This window comes from Corvus kubaryi, unplaced genomic scaffold (assembly GCF_017639235.1).
Source record: "Corvus kubaryi isolate FWS band 111438036 unplaced genomic scaffold, C.kubaryi_AGA036_p1.0 split1-131, whole genome shotgun sequence".
NCBI lineage: Eukaryota > Metazoa > Chordata > Aves > Passeriformes > Corvidae > Corvus > Corvus kubaryi.
This window is the reverse complement of record NW_024582073.1, coordinates 9,121,092-9,143,707: the sequence shown is the minus strand read 5'-3', so window position 1 is coordinate 9,143,707 and position 22,616 is coordinate 9,121,092. Positions and strand designations below refer to the sequence as shown.

At 37.5% G+C, this 22,616-nt stretch overlaps 1 protein-coding gene across 7 annotated transcripts in view; it reads left to right on the top strand.

Annotated features, from left to right (window-relative positions):
* Positions 1–102: 102 nt before the first annotated feature.
* Positions 103–22,616, top strand: part of KLHL5 (kelch like family member 5) — a 49,532-nt gene continuing 27,018 nt past the window's right edge. Inside the window, exons 1-3 of one of the 7 annotated variants that reach the window (XM_042053508.1) lie at positions 103–210; positions 2,999–3,091; positions 20,510–20,692. In XM_042053508.1, the coding sequence (XP_041909442.1) occupies positions 20,550–20,692 (143 nt within the window). In that variant the 5' untranslated portion in view covers positions 103–210; positions 2,999–3,091; positions 20,510–20,549. Of the gene's footprint in view, positions 211–2,998; positions 3,092–14,605; positions 15,072–20,506; positions 20,693–22,616 lie in introns of those variants that run through there. The other 6 variants (XM_042053507.1, XM_042053506.1, XM_042053504.1 and 3 more) reach the window with 6 other exon arrangements.

The following is a 22,616-nucleotide window of genomic DNA, read 5'->3' as shown; positions in this document are numbered from 1 at the left end:
GGGGCCGGAGCGGGGCCGCGGGGACGCGACAGCGGCGGGCGGGATCGCTCAGTGCCCGCGGCTCCCGGCGGACCGGGAGCGCTGGCGGCCGCCGGGCGGGGCGGGAGGAGAGGGGGCGGGAGGGGACGGGAGAGGGCGCGAGGGCCTTCCTTGCGATTTTTTTCTTTCTCCGCCCCCTCCCAGCCGCGCCCCCTTCCCGGACCGTGAGAGGTGAGAAGGGCGGTCGGGGCTCGGCAGCGAGGGGAGGGGGCCGCGGCTGCCGCGAGGGGGAGGAGAAAGCGAGAAGGAGGAGGAGGACGGTGAGGGCCGGCGCCTGCGAGGGGTGGGGGCGGGTTCGCCCTGACCGCCACCGGGCTCCCTCGTGCCGGCGGGCTGCGGAGAGGGGCTGCAGCCGCCGCCCGGAGGGGCCGGTGCCCGGTGTCCGGGCACAGCGCGGCCCGGGGGAGCCGCGGCGCTCGGCGGGGCAGTGCTGGCTCTCGCCCGAGCAGGGCGGGGCGGGGGCGGTGGGGCGGGACACGGCGCGGGGTCCGGTCCCGCCGAGACGGGCAGCCCCCGTGGCTGGCTCGGTTCAAAGCGGTCATAACGGAGAGCTGGTAAAAATACACTAACACAGCTCTAGGGGACTTGCCCCCATGTCTCTTAACCTTTACCATCACAGTATGAAATAGTGGTAAACAATTTTTTTTTTTAATTTGAGACTGGTCTCATTAGAGCAGCGACTGACTGCCAACTCACTACATGGAGAGCGGCGTTATTAAACGGGGAACAAAAAGAAGTCCAAGTGTTGAACATCAAACAGCTGCTGATTATATGTATTACTGGTTTATGTTTTTCCTTAAAGCGTTTTTGTGGCTTAGGGCTTTGAGCTCGGACTGGCTGAGCTGCGTGAGCAGCGGGGCAGCCCAGCTGAAGCCCAGCCACCCGACGCTCGTTGTCGGCTGTTTGGGCAGTAATGTCAGAACCGTAAAAAGGGAAGGCTTGGCTTTGTACTTTTCTTTTACTTAAAAGTTGATGGTGAAATTATAAGAGCTAAACTCCAAATACAGTCATCTTTTGAAGAAAAAAGTGTTACTCAGGTCTTCTACGAGCATGAACAGGAATAAAAAATTTGAACTCGTGGTAATGTTGGTATAGCTTTTGTATCTAGACGAGCTATGTATTGTATGGGAGGATCCTCTTTAAAAACAGATCGCACGATGTATTTTTATGAGTGGTTCATCAATTTTGCCGGAAACAATCTGATCGTTTCTCATAAAGGTAGTTCTGCCTGGGAATTCCCAGAGGCATCTGTGGATTAATATTACCAAAAAAAAAAAAAAAAAAGGCACCTTGTTCCTGGAATTCATAGGTGCATTCCTGATAGGGCAGATTGTATTCCCATCTTATGTTTTTCCCTTTTCCCCCTTGCTGAACAATGCTAGGGAGCATAAAGCAGGATAAAACCAAAATAATAGTAATAAATAATAACCCTAATCCGAGTCAAGTAGTGTTTTCCTCTGCCATGTGTCAACTTCATTGAACCATCCATCACTCAGTCATGTCTCTGGATGGGCAGGTCCACTATCAAAGGCAACATGTTTACACCATGGCAGTAGATTAACACGTGTTTCACAGAAATGCAATAATTGCTAATTTAAAATAGAAAAGAATTTGAGTGAAGATGAAGAAAATCTTCCATTAGATCGTTATGGTCAAACAGTAATTACAAGCTGTTGCTAACAATGACAATTCATATTGGTGGACTTGTTCCAGCTCTCTGGACTTTGTACCACCCGTGCTTTTAAAAAGATTATTCTTTGCTTATGTTTATGTCTTGTGGTTTTGTTGATGTAGTTCAGTGTTTCATGGTATGGTAAAGAAGATTACCTAATCAGACATAACATGACCCAATAATGAAAGTTTCTACAGCTCTTAAGAAAGTATAGTATGATTTTACATTTCCCTTACAAAATTCTTACAGTTTCCTCTTTCCATAGCAATTAAATTGATTTTCCTTACAGCAGTCTTACCATGTAGAAAAATGCAGTAGTTACAAACCTAATTATCCACTGTTTGCTTTTTTTCATAGGAATAGAATCTTTCATTCAAAGTTTACCAGCAAGGCAATGCTGATTACATACACATGTATTATTTGGCTGTGTGGCCTTAAAAAACAGTCATATGGGAGAGATGAGGTTATGTGCTCCAGAGGCAAGAATGAGGTGGTATTACCCTTCAGAGAGCTGGAAGGTTCTTGAAGCTAGTAAGAAAGATCACACCATGGGAGGTTACATATTAGATATCACATTATGCATGCAGGTATCATGTAAGGCTACTTTCTTTCACTTCAAAGTGTGTAATTTGTTTGGTGCCAAGCCAAAAGGAGACACGTACTATTTCAGCAGGCTAGGTTTTATGAGTAGAGTCTAAATTTGGTGAGAAAAATTTTAGTGGCCTGTAAATAGGTAAGGGTTGAGAACCACTGTAACAGTGAGTTTTTATAGAGGTGCTCCATTTAGGGAAGCATGTTTAGTGGAGGTACTTAGCTTTATTCACCAATACAGTTAGTGTTATTCTTTGGCACCAGTGCTCAGCTTAAGTGCTTCATGTGGCAGATCAGTTCTTCACTGCTTTTCCCTTCAGGGAAGGGAATTGAAGAAAAGGGTGACAGTGGACTAAAGTTAATGTTTGTTTTTGGTTTTTTTTTCAAGAGATGCTGTCTTTGTAATCCAGTGGTTCTTGAGAGTTTACATATTCACATTTCATATTAATTTCTCCTCTTTTTTGTGAGTCTTTGTTGATGGGTATGTAACTTGAAGTTGTGGAAGGAACTAAGGTGACAGTTGTTCAGTGACACACTTTTAGCATCTTCCTATCAACAAGTGTAGGAATCACAACACAAATTGAAAGCAGTCCTATCTGAACAGAGTAGGGAATCTGCTTTTGAGATTATTCCTTTTTTTTCTCCCCTCCAGTGGGTGGTTCTTACTTGTTTGTACTGTTGTTTTTCTGCCTCTAGATTTTCTTCTGCTACCTCAATTTTTTTGGAAAGAGGAAGACAAATGGAACTACATGATTCTTTGAACAACTGGAGATGATTCCAGTGTTATAGGTAAGTATTGTATTTACTCAGTTCTAACAGTAAGCTATGCCACAAGGAATGTGATTTTAGCCCACAGGGGTACAGAGTCTTCCTCACACCTGAAATTTCATCCTTCTTTTTGTCTTACATAGCACATCTTGTAAGGGCTTCTTTCTGGCAAGTGTGTGTAAGCAGGAATGACTGCTCTTGTGGGCATCACATGGTAGTGTTGGGACCATTTTTATGTGATGCTCTTTATCAAAGCATGCTTTATAGAACACTGTCAGCATTACTGTAAAGTTCAATTTTGATCTTTTCAAAATGCATGAGAAGCCTTTGAATCTTTTAATCATTATAGGAAAAACAGGAAAATTGATACTGAATCTGTTAGAGAAAATACTGCTTTATAGAAATTCTTATGAATAAAGGCCCAGCAAATGCACAATCAAATCTTATTACTCCAATAATACTGACTGGGTTTCACTTTATTTCATTTTTTTTGGCAGGAAAGTAGTAAGAGTGTTCTGAGCAAAAGTAATTTTCAAGGGGAATAGCTTTGACATTTGTACAAACCAAAAGGATAAAAGAATATTGAAAACATGAATACATGCAAGAATCTAGCTTTATCTGAACTCTCTGTAAGGTAAAATACTGCTGAAAAGTGCTAAGGGTGACAAAAGCAATCCAATTAATTTAGAAATATTAGGTTTTACTAAAGTGAAAAAATCTGCTTTCTTGACTGTGAGATCTCTCTGCTTTGGGAATATTGATAAATTCCTTTAGAATTTACTCATGTGATACAAATACAGAAGAGAGATAGTCTTTCTCCCTGTTCGTGTTAAGATCAAGTCACAGTGTTTCCCTCCTCAGTGAATCCATATCCGTGTTGGTATCTTCCACCATAGGTGACATCAACCCTTTCCCGAGATTTAGAAATTATTAGAACTGGTAAGGTTCCTCAGAAATTACTTTATGATCCTGTGTTTTCACTACTTTGCAGTAGTTCAAAATGTGGTAGCTCCACCTACCAAAATAGCCAACCTCCTTCAGACTGTCAGAATTTGTGTAGGCTTGACCTGCACCCTTTCTACAGTGGTCATGAAAGTTAAAAGGGACTTGAAACAAATGCCAAATGTACTCCAAAGAGAAGGAACTGAAAAGGTTGATCGCTATGGGATATATCTTTATTCCCATCTTACTGCAAGGTAGAATGACTAATTATCAAACAGGGCTGCTGATTATTAATCATCTTACGGGCTTTGCTGGCGTTTTTCCAGAGGACAAATTTCTGTAAAGTTGAGTATTGATTTCAGTCTGTTCAGAGGAATACTTTGCCAATTAATTACCTCTTCTGGCAATTCTAAGTGCAACCGATATTAAAAATCCTGATGTCTTCCATAACACAGGATATAGTTCAAAGAAAAATTTTTGAGTAGTAGCTTGGATTCTTCCAAGGGTATCCATCAGATTTTCAGAGTTAATGGAAAAGTGTTTATAAAATTGTACAGGATGTTTTTGTAAAACAGTGAAATTTAAGTCAGAGTGAGTACTGGCCTAATTTCTTTGAAAATGTGTGTGGATACACTTGTCTCACTGCCTTAGCTTATGCTTTTGTCAAAAAAGCAAATATACATTGTATTGACTCTATGGGAAAGAACTTAGTAAGAGACAATGATGATATGATCTGTCTAGAACAGATTTGAGTTGATTTGGGTGGAAGTAGTATTATTCATTACAAATAAAAAAGTTCACACCGTTCTTGGACCTACTGTAGCCTTGATCTCAGAACCAACAGAACTTGTCAAAATGAAGCTAAAGTATAGCCTTAAAACAGATTAAATATTCACAGCACCTGGCTGTGTTGTATGATATATATTTATAGTGTAGAGTAAGACAAGATTCAAGTCCATAGAAGTTTACTAACATGAACAGTAAAGAGTACAAATAGTCATATGGCCGAATTAGCAAATTAGTTAAAAGTTTACAAGCAGTGTGTATGTGGTGAGAAGATGTAGAAGTTCATAGGAAGACGAGATTTTTATTAGTGGTTTTGATGATTGGATTGTTTGCAAGCAAGTTCTTACTTGTTACCAGAGTAGATGTTTTATGTTGACTTTTGCACAAATAAGCTATTAGCCTGACACTTGCTGTGAAGCATTATACCTTGGTTATCCATATGCATTTGTCTGGTAGATATTCTAAAATGTATTCTAATATGCTAAAAAGAAATATTTTTGAATATTAAATGATCACTTTATCCTTGCCAAAGATGAAATCAAAGTTTAAATCTTACTCTTTTACATGCAGTATGGGAAATTATATTTTTGAATGTAAATGTAATCACAAGCTTTTGCATTCAAACTATAATGAGAGCATTAAGTAGCTAAGGTATTCCATAATGTTATCATAACTTGGCTTAGCAAGATCTTCACCAAGCACCATAGCATTTTAAACTTGGAAGTATTTTTCAAGGAAATAAAAGTAATTAACTAGAATTAGTCTATGAGTTTATAAACATGTGGGCAGATCACGTGATAAGTAATAGAACTTCACTTTGTACCTCCTCTCACTTCCTGATAGTTTTTATAATTAACAAATACAAACTTAAGTTGCACCTTTGCATAAGAAATTGTCTGATGATTCAATAAAAGAACAGTTGTACTTAAACCAGGTTAAGTGACAGTTTCAGTGAATATTCAAACATTATTGTTGTTTGAAAACTTACGAGCTCAATGAATGAAAAAATTTTTACAAATACTGAAAGCTAAGTAAAGAATTTTTAAAACTTTGAAATGATAGAGAAGATAGATGGACAAATGATTGCAGACCATCTGAATCTGAGGAGATCTACATGCAGTAGTACAACATATAGTTTTGTATTTCTCTTAAGAAATGGCCGGAGTTGATATCAGAGAATGGAAAAAAACACATGCTAAGCAAATAAGTAATTTTTTTATCAATTATGCTTTCTCCTCCTGACAGTTTAGCAATCTGGATTCAAGACTTTTCCCTTTTTTGAGCATGTTACTACAGTAATAGACCTCGTGCCCCTGGGAGTGCCAACAATATCCTGTGTTCTTTCTAGTACTTTATTTATATTGCTGGTGTCCAGTTCTTGCTCTCTGTGCAGAGCAGGAAACATTTAAGGATTCCTTTAAAACCAGGGGTAAGGCAACTAAGATGGGATCAGTATGCTGTTTAGGATAGCTGAACAGTTAACTCTGCAAGTACTTCAGTGATTTAAAGCTTTAATAGGTGGTCAGATTTCTGCTATTGTTGTCTCTATGCTGAAGCTCATTTCAATTTTACACAACCATGGAAAGGTAGGAGCTCAGAGCTGTGTTTGAACAATCAACCAGCTTTTGTGTTGATTTCTGTTCTACATTATTTATAAATCTTGGGCTTGGGCGATATATGTAGCCACCCAGGCTTCCTCAGAAGCAAAGGATAGGCAGCTTGTGAGTCTGTAAGTTCCCCAGGCAAGTTTGGTTTATGTCTTGTGGTTTAGTAGGTTCTTCCCTAGTAACATTTCTGTCTACTTGCCAATTTCAGTCAAACTCTGATAGAACGGAACCCTTGTTATGTTTAAATTCCTGAAAGTTTTTGAAAATACAGGTAGGTAGGGAAGGCTACTAAGTAGTACTATTTGACCTGCCAGCTGATGAGCCTGTTCTCGGTCTGAATGTGGCAAAGAATTTGCTTGTCCTGCCTGTTCTGGTACTTGGTAGGGAGGGATGTGCATGCATGTGAGATAAGGGAGACTACGTGAGATGAAACATGGAGAAGAATTGTAGTTACTGTCAGAAGAGCTTGTAAAATAAATTGTAGTGGGGAATCTGAGATTACTTTCACGTGAAGCTCTGGAGTCAGAATAAAGAACCTAAGAAACCAGTTTTCTGATTGTGGTTAGGAATACGTGGTGACTTGATGCATAGCTTAACCTGAGATTTAATAGTATATTAAAATATATTTTTCCTTATGTGCCTCAGATACATACTATTTTAAGCAACATTGATCCAGGCAGAGGACTAGTTTTGTTTTAGAGTGAAGAGAGTAGTTAAATATATTGTGACTTGTTCTGCATTTTTTTTCCTGATAATACTTCCTTGAGCCAAATCACTAGAAAATCAATGGAAGCCGTTAGTTAACATCTCCAGTTTAATCATCTTGCTTTTACTACTTTGTGAAGCTTATTGTAACACGAAAAATCTATCATCAAGTTACAATGCTTGTAATAAAAGCAAGTAATACAACACATTGTATTCCCTCCTCAAGTAGCTTGCCCAGGACCACGTCCAGACAGCTTTTGAGTATCTCTAAGGGTGTAACCTCTCTGGGCAACATGTAGTCAGTCATCCTCACAGTGAAAAAATTTTTCCTCATGTTTAGATGTTGTTGCCTATTGACTCTTGTCCTGTCACTGGACATCCCTGAAAGAGCCTTGGCTCCATTTTCTTTGAAATTTCCTTTCAGTTATTCATATTTATGAGACCCCCTGAGTCTTCTCTAGGCTAAACAGTCCCAGCTCTCTCAGACTTTCATCAGACAGAAATGCTCCAGGCCCTTCATCATTTTAATGGACCTTCTTTGCACTCCCTCTCTTGAAGAGTGCAAGAGGGTATGGCCATATCTCTCTCATACTGCTGAGTAGAGTGGCAGGATCACTACCCTGACTTGCTGGCAGCACTCCTAATGCAGGCCAGGGTGCCATTAGCCTTCTTTGTTGCAAGGGCAGACTACTGGTTCATGTGCAACTTGGTGACCACGAGGTCCTTTCCTGCAAGTTGCTTTCCTGCTGTGTGGCCCACAGTGTGGGGTTGTTCCTTCCCAGGTGCAGGATTTTACACTTCCCTTTGATGGACTTCATCAAGTTCTGAAGGTTGATATTGCTCGTAAAGACAGAGGGCATTCAGTACCTCAGCCTTTTCCATATCCCATGTCCCCAGGGCCCTGCCCCATTCAGCAGCAGGCCCATGTTTGCCCTAGAATTTGTTTTGTTATCTGTGTACCTACACAAGTCCTTCATGTTACCTATGATGTCCCTTCTGAGATTCATCTCCAGGTGGGCGAATGGTGGTAGAAATCTTTATTTGGAAGGACTTTTATGAGAAGTTCTGTTTGACATCTGCAATGTTATGCACAATTGGGTTCTTAAAATGTCATAAGTACAGTATTGATTCTTAAAATAAAAGTTGTTTTTCATATTTATGAGACATTATGATTCTTATAAACATTCATCTTGATACTTATAAACTTTGATATGATTCTTATAAGCATTCTGCCTTTTAGTGTGATGATTGTTGGTTTTATGCTTTGATCATGTGTGTTGCCTTTCTGTGAACCCTGTTTTCTGCAGTCCTGCTTTTGAGTTGCAATGATCAATTGCACACAAGGAATTTCAGATGAGATCACACCATTTGTTTTATAAATATGTAATAAGATATGATATCCTCACATATTATCTCTTAGGCAACCTAAAGTTTCAGCTGGGGGTGGGCTTAACTGAAGCTGTTAACTAAACAGAAGTCCTCACTAAGAGAAATTAGTTTCTTGAGGTGTCTTTTGGTATTAAATGATTCATTTAGAATGCTCAAGTCTCTGTCTTGAAATGCTTTGCTTCAGTAGCTGTGGCATTGCATAGCTTGACATTTAAATACGGTGTAAACTTTTCGGCCATAGACCTCTATGTCTTTCTCTTAGAAGTTTGTGTAGTCTGGTATGGAGCACTATGTTGCATTACCTAATCACTTGCAAATCTGCTTCTTCACTGTTTTTTTAATGTGCCATAACCTGTTGGATTATTATATGGTGCCTAATGTAGAACTGTGAATATTTGTCATTTTTTACCAAATAAACATCCACTCTGCTGTTGACAATGTTGGTAGTGTTGTCCTTTATCCATTTTTCTGTGAGTTTTTGAGGAAATCTGAATACTTCATGGTGAAATAAAACTGCTGCTGTCTTGGAAAAATGTTAAAATATTGTCTTTAGTTTGCCAGCAGATTTGCCTACAAAAGGAAACTATCTCCTTGTTATTTTGTTTTGATTTGCCTCAATCTTTCAATCTATCCTCTATGGTCCTTTGTAACTTTATTAGGCAATACCTTCCTAAACTGGCTTGAAAGTATGGCTTTACTTTCAGCAGGACTTCTTTAAATGTCTCCAGAGCAGTGTTTTTGTCACCACTCTTCCTTAACAGTGACATTTCTAAAGGAGATGATTTGTGCTGCACTACTACTCTCTCAGAGTACTGTCTCTACCTTGTTTCTATTCGAATTGGTGCTACCAGTATTCCTGGAGTGTATGAACTGGGAATGTTTTGCTTATCTTCTCCTTGTGTGTTGCTGCTTGACCCCTTTGGTACAGAAAACTGGTTCTGTGTTTTGAGAGACTGGCCCTTCACAGTATTGTCCATTTTGTATTATAAGTAAGTTTTAACTTAAAAACCACATCTGACCTGGTGGACTTGGACTGCAAATTTTTTAAGAGTGAGTAAGCTTACTGTGCTGTTTACTTAGGAATAGCTCTACGCTATGGCTTTACCTGTAGATGGTGCAGCCCCTGATAATGCTTCGGTATTAATTGAATAAAGCAATGTTAATGTTTTAATCTTAAAGAAATATAAATGTCGTGGATCACAACTTCTGTTGTGTGTGAACCAGTATGATATTTGAGCTTGGATGTGACAGTGTAGTCTTGTATTACATGTGAAATCTCTCTTGTTCCCCCCCTGCCTTGGCTGAATAAAATAAACAGCAAACCAGGCTGTTGTTCTGTACAGGTCTTTTCATGCCATTGTTAAGCTGACTGCTCCAAAGTCGGTGTTTCAAGGGAAATGTACAATGCAAAGTGGCAGAAAGTTGCAATGAAGTACCAGTAATTTGGCTACAGCTTACTTCTGCCAGTCAGAACAATCAATCTAAATACATAAAGTCAGTAGCTGTAGGATGTTTTCATCTCTTTCTCCGGGATGAACTGTGCTGTAGCTGCTGATGTAAGGCACTTTTCACATAACCATGAACAAGAAGTGTTTGCATTTATATAAAACTTTGGGATAGGAAGCGATTATTGTTTTATAGAATAATGAAGCATTAATATAGCAATCTTCCTGAAGTCCTTGTTGACCCATTTCTGTAACTTTGGGTCTGGAACACAGGAATAGGGAAGAAAAAAGAAAGTGAATATTTAAACCTTCTAACATAAGTGTAATTATAAGCAGAATTGCCGTTTGAAGTTTGTCTATAGCAGGTTTTTTTTGAGCAGTTATTTTAATGCCTCAAATTAGTATTTTAAAGTTTGAAAATCCCATTTTAAAAAGTGTTAAATTTTGAATGCCTTTTAATGCTGTTAGTATGTATTTGATTAATTGATGAACATCTTATCGCCAGGGAACCTTTCTTATATTTTCAAATACACATCTAAAACATTAAACTAAATCACTAAACATTGACAGTATTACTTTTTCACATCTTAATGCGTCTCCTTATGTCTAAAATTTTATCTTTTTATATTTAATGCTTTTGTTAAGCAGTATTTGTTCAAGAGAAAAACAACTCTTGCAGTCACAACAAAGACTTTATGTAATTATTTTGACATTTACATTCTTAATTGGCACTTAAAAGGATCATTAATATCTTCTCAGGACTAGCTGAGCTTTTATGGCCCCTTTTAAAATTCATTTGACATACTAAATACCCTGAAAATATTCTGTCTGAATTGCCTTGAAGTTGAGTAGTGAAAGATTTTGGAGCCAAATCATAGTAGTGACAGGAAAAATGTTACCATGAAAAGTAGTGTGAGATTTAAATCTTAAAAAAGTATTCTATAAACATGTTTGTTTATTTGAAAACTTGATTAATTTCCTTTGGCAAGAAAAAGGAAAAATCATAATGAACAAAAGCACTCAGCCTTATTATTTAAATAATAATATTTCCGTATTTCCCAGTGATACACTCTAAATATAAAGTACACGTTCCCTCAAAATATACAGTAGAAATATCTTAGGACTATAATTGTTTAAATTTTAACTAGTTGTGCTGGATTGCAATCTTCCTTTAACACTCATATGAATAAATGTATATAATATCAGAGAAGGTCAGTGTAGTAAATTTTTTGGTTAGTAAAAAAGAAAGGTTTTTTATCTCTGTGCAAATAAACTGAAGATTTTTAAAAGAGCAGTTTCTAAAGCGGTCATGCTATGTTCTTGGTGTTCCTATTTACACAGTTGCAGATTTAACATACAGCATTTGTTTAGATGTTTCTTTTTGTTCACAACCCAGAATCTGGGAAACTGTCCCTCACTGCTGACTGCAGGGATTTATAGCTTTGTGAAGCTCTTCATGTGAGAGAATTTATGTGCTTAAATGTTCAGGTATTCCTCTTGAAGGAATATCAATCTGTTCAATTAAAAATCAGAGTTCTCAAAATTTTTTTCACAGTAAGCTGACACAACTTCATTAATCTAAACAGAATTGTGTTCTCAAAGGTGACAGTGTACTTATATTTGAAATGTTATTTTGATTCACCACAAAATAGAAACTGCTGCAGTGCCCAAGGTCAGAAAAAATGGATATAAGCACTGTTGTTTTCTCAATAAATGCTAACTTTTGCCTTAGTAGATGAAAAAATATTTCAGAATCCTTGCCAAGTCTGTGTATAGTGTGCTTGACTAAGATGGGTTTTAGCAGGTTTCTTAGAAATGTGTTAGTGCATTAGAAAGATGTGTGATGGGAGGCCATGGAGGGTGGGCATTTGGATTTATGAGCACCAACCACCAGATGAGATGTCGAAGATGAGGTTTGGGTGATCCTAGTGAGTGGAAGTCCTAACAGTCCATTATTTGAGATCTCCTCAAAAGTCTGTTAACTCCTGGCTGGGGATCTGATAAAAGATGTCACATTATTCATAGTAACAAAGATTGTCCAGAAGAAGAGGCCCTCAATTATTTCTGAGGAATACTGTCAATTTCAACTGAAGAATTAATTGGCACTTGTCTTATCTTGTCATCTGTAGTACAAATGTTCCTATGAAATAGAGAAATATTTTGGATATTTATGCAGTCACTCTTAGAACTGTAATTTTGAGAGTGTGTAGAGGAGTTTCTTTAATCTAGAAAAATGAAAGAGAATAGAAAACACTTTTGTGGTTGGTCTGTTAAAACTACAGCACATTTTGTTTTCTAATCTCTGTTTGAGCCCATAGCTTTGCAGCCAAAGAAAAGCAGTAATTGGGCTGTATTTGCCAGTAAATCAACGAAAAGTGCTGAAAAAGCACTAGAATTGGCAAATCTGCTGCTGTCTTAGTAGACTTGTACTGGGACAGCTTGAATTTTAAATCAGTCTGTTATACAAGAATGAGAATGCAGGTCACTCCTTATGTATAATGGGTTTACCATACCAGCAGAAATAAAGGTACTTAAAGCTTACTTTTTATAGTTAAATGGATGATTAAAATATTACTGGTTTGATGAATGTTAACAAATACACCAATTGCTTGTCCTACTTCTTCACCCTCGATGAACACCTGGCTCCAATACAAAACTGGAGGAGAGGATGAATAAAAGGATGCCATTTTGTTTTACTACTTAAGCCTTACTCCGGTTTCACTCAACTTGCAGTTACACAAATGATGGTATTTGAACACTACAGTTAAGTGTTTAATAATTAGCTGTATGTGTAGAAGATGAGTAGGGTCTGCATGTCATATCATTTTGGTTAAACATCCATATAATTTTAATGCTAATATATTAAATCATTAATCCTTTCCTAAATATTTCCCTGTCTCTCTGTGTCTAAATTAAATCCCCAGGAAAGATGGTAAGAGCTTTATAGATTTACCTACTTAATCATCTTGCATCCAAAGTACCTTCAGCTGTTTTCTGGAAATGCTGCAAAGGTCTCGGTATTTGGCTTCTGGTAGGCCATGATGCCAGCAAGGTACACACTCTGAAATGTATCTTTGAGGGAACAGCTGGAATGCAGTTTCTGTAGAAATTAGCTTTTGCTAGCCTTTGTGAGAAGCACTTAGATAAATAAATGTACTCTGGGCGATGATGGGTGAGCTTTTCAGGTTAAAACTAGCACTTTCAGCGTTGTATTTCCTCAGAAAATAGCATGATACTCTCCTGGCACTGAGTTTGAAACAGTGTTTGGGTTTGGGGTGGGAAAATTTGGCACTGTTTAAGTTTTTGTATGGACTCTGCATATAGCCTGTTTTAAAGAGTGCTGCAGGTATCCTAATTACATGGTTCCATATTTTGGAGTTCATCATGTGCATCTGAGAGATAGTGGCTTTCACTTTTGATGAAAACTGTAGGATAGTAAAGAAGCACTTCCTGTAAATTTGTTGCATATGTATCCTGGAGAGTTGAACAGAGTAACTGAACTGTAAAGTTTGAAAACACAGATCCCTATATCGAGAACTGATAAAACCCAGTGCCGCTTTGTTGTTCTAAAATTGTTATTACAATTTGCATGTGTCTGAAATTAATCTCAGCATTTTATACCTAACTAGCTTCCTATGTCATAGAGGAAATAGGCTGGTTCTCATGGGAGCTGTAAATTGGTCATAATATATTTTGTGCTTTTGGCTTCCTAGTCCTCTTTTGAGCAAAAATTTTTGCTGGATATTTTAAGATGTTGTGTAAATTACCAATCCTAGAGGGAGTTCTGTCTCAAAAGTATGCATCTCTCTTTTTCACTGTTCATCACAGTACTTCTAAGGTGATGTGGAACAGCTGATAGTATATGATTAGAAAGAAGCCTTTTGAGCAGTTGTCTTACGTTGTTTATTTTGCAAGGGTTTATCTGGTGTCTTGCAGTGACCATTTGGCTTTTTCTTGCTTTCTGTTTTAGTGATGTGTAAGTGAATGGAACCATTAGATCATTTCAGATAGAAATTTTCAGTTACTGAAGACCTAGATTTGAATCAAAGCACATCAAGATGAAAGGCTTTATAGCCTCCACTTCTAGTCCCTTGAGCCTTCCGAGGTTGTTCCTGTCCTTTTTAAGTTAGTGCATGTCCTATAATGGGAACAAGAATTATTTACAGTTCTCCCCAGCGTAATCAGTTATCTTTGGGTTGGTTTTAAGTCTTCTCTGTAAATTTATTTTTTAGGAGTGTAGAAAGGATTAATTTGATTTTTGCAGTTTTTTCCCCTCTGTAGTAGCAAGAGTTAACAGAGTAAGAAACAGATTGTAAGATGCAGTATAGGAATTGCTTTGCTGTCGTTTGTGGTTTAAGAAAAGGGGGTGGTATTTAGCTCTTGAAAGGGCTTTAATGAATATTGTTTGGTGTTTTTGAAACCTAATGGTCAGAGGCAGCAACAGAAACAGCCTTGGAGCTTTTAGGGTGAAGTGATTAGCATTCTTCCTGATGGAGGTGATTGTTTCACCTCCTCTTTTATCTCAGCGTTTTTCACTGTCTGTTGCCTTTTGTTTATATTCAAATGGCATACCGTTAAAGAAGCCTTTTTTGTGTGATTGCAATGCTTTTTCCCCTCCTTCTGTAGAAAATCTGCTTGCCATAGACAGGCAGAGCATGTGTTTCTCTTGTCTTGGTTGGGTGCACAATTCTTCTTTTATGTGTGCTGCTTCTTACCCTGTTGCCTAGACGATCGCTGGCTTTCACTAAGAATGTCTGGTTCTCGTAAAGAGTTTGATGTGAAGCAGATTTTAAAAATCAGATGGAGGTGGTTTGGTCATCAGGCATCAGCCCCTAACTCTGCAATTGAAAACCATCAGGAGGACTTCTGGAATAGAGGACAAAATGTAACAACTGGCAGCACAAAGTTTTTAGATTCAGGTAACTTACCTTTAACATCAGTTGGTTACAGAAGGTCCAGCCAACAGGATTTCCAGAATTCACCTCTTTGGCCAATGGCATCCACCTCAGAAATCCCTGTATTTGAATTCTCAGCAGAAGACTGTGGAGGTGCACGTTGGCTTGACAGACAAGAAACAGATGATAGAGCAAGTGAAGAAGAAAATGAATCGGACAGCAGCTCGTGCAGGTTAATTATTACTTTCCTATTGTGAGAAACGTGTTTTCATTTCATGTTTCTAGTTAGCATGCATATATGGGCTAGCCTTTATTCTAGACTAAAATGTTTCAGAAACCTAGCAGGTATTGTACATCAGAAACAGAAAATTATAATCAGGTTCTGTGTGTTTACTAGGACCTTTTTTAAAAGCCAGTCAGTGGGGATAAACAAAGCTCAAACATGGATGCACTTGTGTTTTAAACAGTGTACAAGTACATGCTGCTATGAACAAGGTACTGCCCATTACATGGTAATGTTACAGGATGCTTTCTACATTATTTTGAAATGATACTGATTGTTTAGTTATTTCAGTTAGGAGAAATTTATGAAAATGTAAGCTGCTTCTGATTCTGACCTCATGTTTCCATGTGTGTCTATAGAAGACGGAGAATGAACTGTAAAAAATACACTATAAATCAAAGAAAAAATTATATCTGTTGAAAGTCAATCAGTTTTTTGCTTTAAAGTGATTGCAGTAACCCATTTGGTTGTCTTAAACTGTGTACCTAGCATAAAAAGAAAGAATGGTTTTATTGCGACTGTAAAGATGTTTTGGTGTTCTTTTCTTACACATTGCTCCTAAAGATGAAACTGTAAAATTTGTTCTTGAGTGAAAATTGTTTACCAGTTGTTGTAAATTAGGCAAGTTAATACCCTTTCTTGTGAAATACCAGTTTAATTCTTTTATTTCATTTACTGCATAAGTCAGTCATTCTTCACTAAAAGTATTTTTCCTGTTTTGTAGTTCATGTAGTCCATAATACCTTACAATTTCAGAAAATTTTATGATGTTTGCTTTCTTGCTTTTAAGATAGCTTTGCACTGATGTGGCATTTCAGAAAATGTGGCTACTTAAAAGGGTACAGTGTTTAATAAAGGCTATTAAGGACAGATCAATCTACTTATAGCAGTTTAGTGTTTTTCATTCCTTAGGACAAGAATCAATTTAGTGGAAAGGCAAAATAGTCCATAATATAAATACTGTTTATTGTATATATGACCTTGAAAAATTCAAGGAAAGGAAGGAGAGTAAAATTGCTTAGAAATGAACACAGCATATTTGCTTTTATCACCACATGTCAAAATACTAGAATTACTGGGAAAGGAAATCCTACATACTGCTGCATCATAACAGCAGTCTTACTGTGCTGCAACAACTATGTAGCTGTAAGTAGCATACCTCTGAAGAGATCCTGTTTTAAATGACATTCAGATGTGAATTTTTAAGTAGCTGTGTCACTGGATATGATACAGGTATAACATAACCTTCCATTTCTGCAACATATACTTGTGATGGGAAACTTTTATGTACAGCATTACCCCAGTTAGGATATTCTCTTCATAGCAAGGTAATCATTATAGGAAAAAACATGTCATTTAAAAAGATAAAAATGTAGATTGAAAATACTACAAATTTGGTCTTAATTTTAAGAGAATAGTGTGCATATGGCAAAACCAATTTGTTACTTTGTAGAATTGGAGAACTGCAGATATTTATTTAGGAGGTTGTAAAAAGTCTTGGTTTTTTTGCAGACAGTTGTATACTAGAGAAAATGCACAAAGGATTTGAATAAATTGGAAGTATCTTTTAAATTATGTGCTTAATCATGTATAGCATCTAGAGGTTTTTGTATTTCTGTTACTGTCTTCTAAATCATGCTAAAGCTTACTTACATGCTTTAAAAGAAATAATTTAGATAAATTTTGAGTTCAGTGTCAGTACAATTTAATATGTAACTAATGGTAACGTAGGGACTTGCTTTGTGTTGTTATCTGTATCTCTGTCTTATGGGGAGACTGTACTTAATCCATGTTTTGTTCACTTTCTTTGTTAAAAATGTATAAGCTCTTGGACAGACTACATAATTCTGCCTAACACCTGGAGTTTTTCTGATATTAAGAACTTAATTAAATGGTTTTTCTTGGTAGTCTAAAATATGGCTTCTTATATGTTGACTCGAGGAAAAAAACCCATACCAACACTTTCATCCATGTAGTTTTCAAAGGGCTTTTTTTCCCATGATGAAAACCCTCTTACTTCCTTTGCAAATAAACTGTGTGCATGAAAATGTCCTTTAAAAAACCTTTTGTAGAAGTGACAGAGTTACCTTTCTGCTGTGCTCCTCTGTAACTTACTGCACAGTTACAAACCCTAAAAACATGAAGTAACAGAAGCAGCTCCGCTGCTTGGTTTGTATCAGTCCTTCCTCTTTGCCTTGTCATGTAGCACTAGTAGAAAAGCATTTAGATCAGGTCTTTGTCACTATGACATCATTTAGATCATTATGTGATTCATTTAGAGGAGAGCTGCTGTCAAATTAATTTGGTGTTAGTATAGCGCTCAATTCCAAGTTAATTACCAGATCTTTGACTAAGGTGGTGTCTGAGATGCAGACAGACCATTCAGATTCAGGAGTCAGAGCTAGTCAGCTGTAATACTGTTCACATCATACTCCTATGTGTCATTTGTAAGCAGCGTTAGCTCGAATGGTTGTTTACTGGGACAGCGAGTTTTGAATTCTTCTGCAGATTTTCATCTCCTAGATTTCCTCTGTTGCTGCTGTTTGTTAACTCTCCTGTATCCCTGAGGCAATGATCATCCTTTTGGATTTGAACACTTTTAAGAATTCTCCATCAACTGTGCAGACTCTTGTATAGAAAGTATAAGCTTATTAGCATTAGATTTGGTTTTCTTAACATTTTTTGTGGTGCCTTAGCAGCAATCTACAGACCTTGAAGGCATGGTGGAGATAAAGCTAAAAATACCTAGAGCATACCTAGTGTGCAGAATGTTGTATCTGGTTCATTTCATCCAGGCATGCATTAAAATACTGGAATTACTTTACTGTAGATTGAAGTAGGGAAATGTATTATAATATAATATAAAATGTATATTTATATTTGAACATTAAATAAGAGCAGGATTCTAGAATTCATCAGCTGTGTGCTGACCTTGAGCAGTTTAGTAAAATGTCTGTAATTACTTAAAGACAAGGTCTGAATGTACCAGGTGATGGCAACTCTGCAGTATTGCTCTGTATGATAAGTCTTGGAGTTAATATGTTGTAACTTCCAATCTAAGTCTGCCTCCCCATCCTGAGTTTTTGAGCTACAGAATCCTTTGATATGTCTTTTCTTTCACCTCAGACTCACTGACGTTTGAGGATGTAAGTTCTTTAGGAATTCTCCCAGGCTGTCATGGCTGTGGCAAATGGAACTGGAAAAAGATTCGTAAAACAGTTTGTGGAAGGAGGGGCATTTAAACTTTTCATATCCAGTCACAGGGTAACAGGCACAAATAGTTTTGAAGCATTATTTTTTCCTTTTTTTTTTCCTTTTTTTTTTTTTCCTGCGAATACCGGAACTATTGGACTGTTGCTTTCATGTTCTCTTTATAGATCACTGAACCTCAGTCTTTCTTTCCTTCTCCTGTTCCTTCATTATGGAAAATGGTTTGTAAGTTACTAGCTAGAGGACAGGTATGGGATTGAATGTCTTTAGATGAGGGGGAGAACTAGGCTTGACTCTGTTGTGTCCTGTGCTTTATTGTGGGTACTGGAAAACAGATACCACTGCAATTATTCTTCCTTATTGAACGAGAGTGATGAATGAATTCTGTGTGGAACGTACACATGGGCAGATTTACGGCTGGCAACCTCCAGTGAGGTTGTGATCCAGCAGGTGCTGACTTAGAAAGCTTTTTCCTTTGTTGTTTCTTCTTCTTTGTTATCTGCAAAACACTTTGTAAGGTTGTAATGTAAATAAAATCCTGATAGCATGTGATTTTTTAAAATTACTATTATTGGAGTTACTTTGAGGAATATGGGTTAAAATACAGTTCTAGCAAACAACCAAACCAACAAAAAAAGTCCACAACATGTATTAACACAATTGAGAATGTGCTAAATTGTGATATGGAAATACAGAATAATTTCCTAAGTATTTGTGTGTTGACCAGCGACCTACTCTTTCCGCTTCTGTTTTGTTTTTTCAGGGCTGCTGGTTAAAGAGTCGCTTTCACTGAATACTTCTTGCTCATTCCCTTGAGAATGCCACCCAGTTGTCCAATATCATGTTGTCTGTGGTTACATGGTTACATCTTTGTATGAGCCCATGATTCAGTTTCCAAAATGGCCACAAAGAATACTTGTTTCAGCCTGTTAGAGGGCCGGTGGTGGAGCAGAAGTGACTCGTGGGCTATGGGGAGCAGGGAAGAAGTTGACACATAAATAGATTACTAACCACAGCTTCAGCGAGAACACTTAACATAAAGTCCCCCAAGGGAACTCAGTAGGCAGGTATCTCATTTCTGATCCATTATTAGATTTCGCTCTGAATTAGGTACCAAACTTCTTGACTTTTTTGGCTACCTGGCTACATGCAGAAAAAAAACCCAAACCAAAACATACCACAAAACCCAAGACCAAATCACAACATTCCTCTCTACAGAAAATCTTCTGTTGGAAATTTAGATTTTAGTTTTGAAGAGCTCTGTCTTTTAATGAGTATCCTGCGCTAAGGAGTGAGATAGGTTTCATGGTGAATTTAGCCCCAAGCATGCTGCCTCAGTTCATGACTTCTTTGTGGAAGCAGGGGTCTGGATGCAGATCTTGTGAAATTACATCCTTCCAAATGTTATGGTAGATCCAGAGTATTTTATAAGTTGCCTGCATTGTTGAAAACTAAGTAGTAGTCAGTTTAAGAACTGTGAGCAAGAAAATGTGCTTTCCACAGTGTATATAATTAGGATTCATTTCCTTTATCTCCTAGGCCCATGCATTCCTTTTACATTTTCTCTGTTCCTGTTTTTTCCCAATCTTCTGTGTTTGTGTATATGGATGGGAATAATTTTTTTCCCATCCACTCTTGCTTTTCATTTCTGTTGACTTCTGCTGTGCTAGATCTCAGACAAAAGGCTTTGTGCAATAGGAGTGGTGGTGTATTGATGTGTTTCTTTGTGGTTTTTTTCCCCTGCATGCCCACATGCTTTTAGTAGCTGAGTTTTGTTCTAACCACCTTAGGCTAAGTGTGAAACATAAGTGGTAGGGAGTGGTTGGGTTCCTTATAGCCATCCTGCCATTACTTTTCAGTTTGCCAGGTCTTGGTGGATGTTCTTCCTTAACCACCTGACAGCACTCCAGATACAATTACTGGGCCAATCTCTGTGTGTCTCTTAGTTGAAGTGCACAACATGAAATGATCGTACTTTTTTCACAGGGGTCTAGATTATGTTTGGAGGGAGAATGAAATTATGAATATGAAGAAAAATAAAATAGCAAGGGAATATATATTAAAACAAATAGTGCATATCAATTTTAAAATCACATGTGATTTTTATTTTATCCTTTGCAGATAAAACTTCACCTTAATATTGTGTGAATTAAGATTTCTGTTATTGTCTTCAGCAGAACCTTCAACAGCAGTCACACCTTATCATCTTCTCAAACAATGGAGCCCTGTACCTCAGATGAATTTTTTCAGGCTCTCAACCATGCTGAACAAACTTTTAAAAAGATGGAGAATTACCTTAGACACAACCAGCTATGTGATGTGGTGTTAGTTGCTGGTGATCGTAGAATTCCAGCTCACAGGTAAGTTTATTATAATTTGACATAACTTAATAATTATTTACTAATGCACCTTCAAAGTGTGTCCCACATTTTGTTAAAAAAAGTCAAAACATCCTAAACAATTTAAAATACTTTAAACATGTGTATGTTTTTTTAACATTTATTTGGAAACTGTAAGTTCATTTGTCTGTATTCTAGGCAATACAGAATCAAAAAAAATTCATGTTCTTTTTGTTTCCAAGTATACTTACGGTATTTGCATAACAAAATTAAAGCCCCAAAAGTCCCAAATACACTCCCAGAATATTTTAAGTTGTAGTGGTTTCTTTTCCAAAGAATGATGTAAATTTTTTTCTTAGATTTAATTTTTTCTTTGTACTAGCAATTATGTTATTGGAGTCACAGTAAGCAATAAGGACCATTTTCTGTCCACATAAAAGTTTTTTTGCTTCTGTAGTAAGAAGAGTCCTTTGATAGGAGACTTATGAACACTGCCAGTATTAGATGTCTGAATTAGTTCAAACATTACCCTCTCTGTCATCTGTGTAATTAACAGATCATACGCATGCTACTTAAAAGCTAGGAAACTACCAAAGATTGCAAAACACAGGCATGTGTAACTGAAGCACATTACAGTATTTAATGCACAGAATTTGTAGTTTGAATAGGAACCTAGGTACAGTTAAGCTGTGGTTTCCTAAGTTGAGGTCTACAACAGAAATAGCATCCTAAAGCATTCTTGTTTTCCATTGCTCATTCCTACTCCCACAGTGAAACTACAGCTCAATATTGTAATAGTAATAAAAAGACAGGAAGAGGTTGCTGGTTTGGAGTTGGTACTTTCCTTAAAAAGCCAGATTTCTGCTTTTATTCGGATATTATCCACACTGTTGTGCTGACTCAGCTGAGGGAATGACAGCATGGGGATGGGAACTGACTTGACGATCAGGGAGGCATTTAAACCACAACTTGTTCTTACTCTCAGAGACTTCATTTTATGAAATGTTCAATTTAGTCACTGAACTGTTTCATCCCTGTGAAAGTAATGAATCAGATGAAAACAGGGAATACACACACCCCTAGTGGGCACGTGCTCAAGTAATTCAGGGTCAAAAAACTTTGGAGTGGTGTAAACAGGAAAAAACAGTGATTATAATAAGGAAATCATTTTACTTCCTTATGTAGCCAAGGTAACCCCTTTGCAATACATATTTGGAGTATGGCTTATGTAATAGTTAAAAATGTGTAGAAAGGGTGCAGAGGACAGCTGTGAATGTCTTGTAAGGACTGGAAGATTTTATTTGCAATGAAATAAACAGATAGACAGCATGCTAAAAAGTCCTTTAATGTGGTTCACACTTGTTTCTCATTTATGTAGAGAATAACTGACTTCGCTTCTCCAGTTTCTGCTACTGTATCTATATCTGTAGTGCGTGAGGTGTATGCCACTACCCATGATTTGCTCTGGACTTCTCTTCTGAGGAGAAACATGTTGCTGTAGTTGGTATATTGTGTGTTAAATATGCATGAATGTTAAGGCCAAAGAAGCACACTTTGTGCTTGTAGCAGGAGGTGGGAGGCTTACGATTGTCCCTTGTTCACTTTATAATGTTGGAACAACTTACAAAGAAGCTTTGCCTTCTGCATAATAAGTTCTTTCTCTTAGTGTTTTGTTTTCACAGAGAAACATAGCAATAACTACAGTCTTAATCTCAGTAGGTCCAGAGTATCTCACTGAAAAGTGAATTTTTTTCAGAGTGTGAAAGATAAAGACGGAAATCTTAAATTTGATTTAAATTTTATGGAAATTCAACAAGATGACTGCCTTTATGTACCTGTAGTAGCCAATGTTATAAGAAAAAACTTACTTGGTATTTTTTTGCTGCCTCCATGCAAGTTCTGACTTCTTTGGTATTGACTGCAGGCTGGATCAGTCAGTGCATTT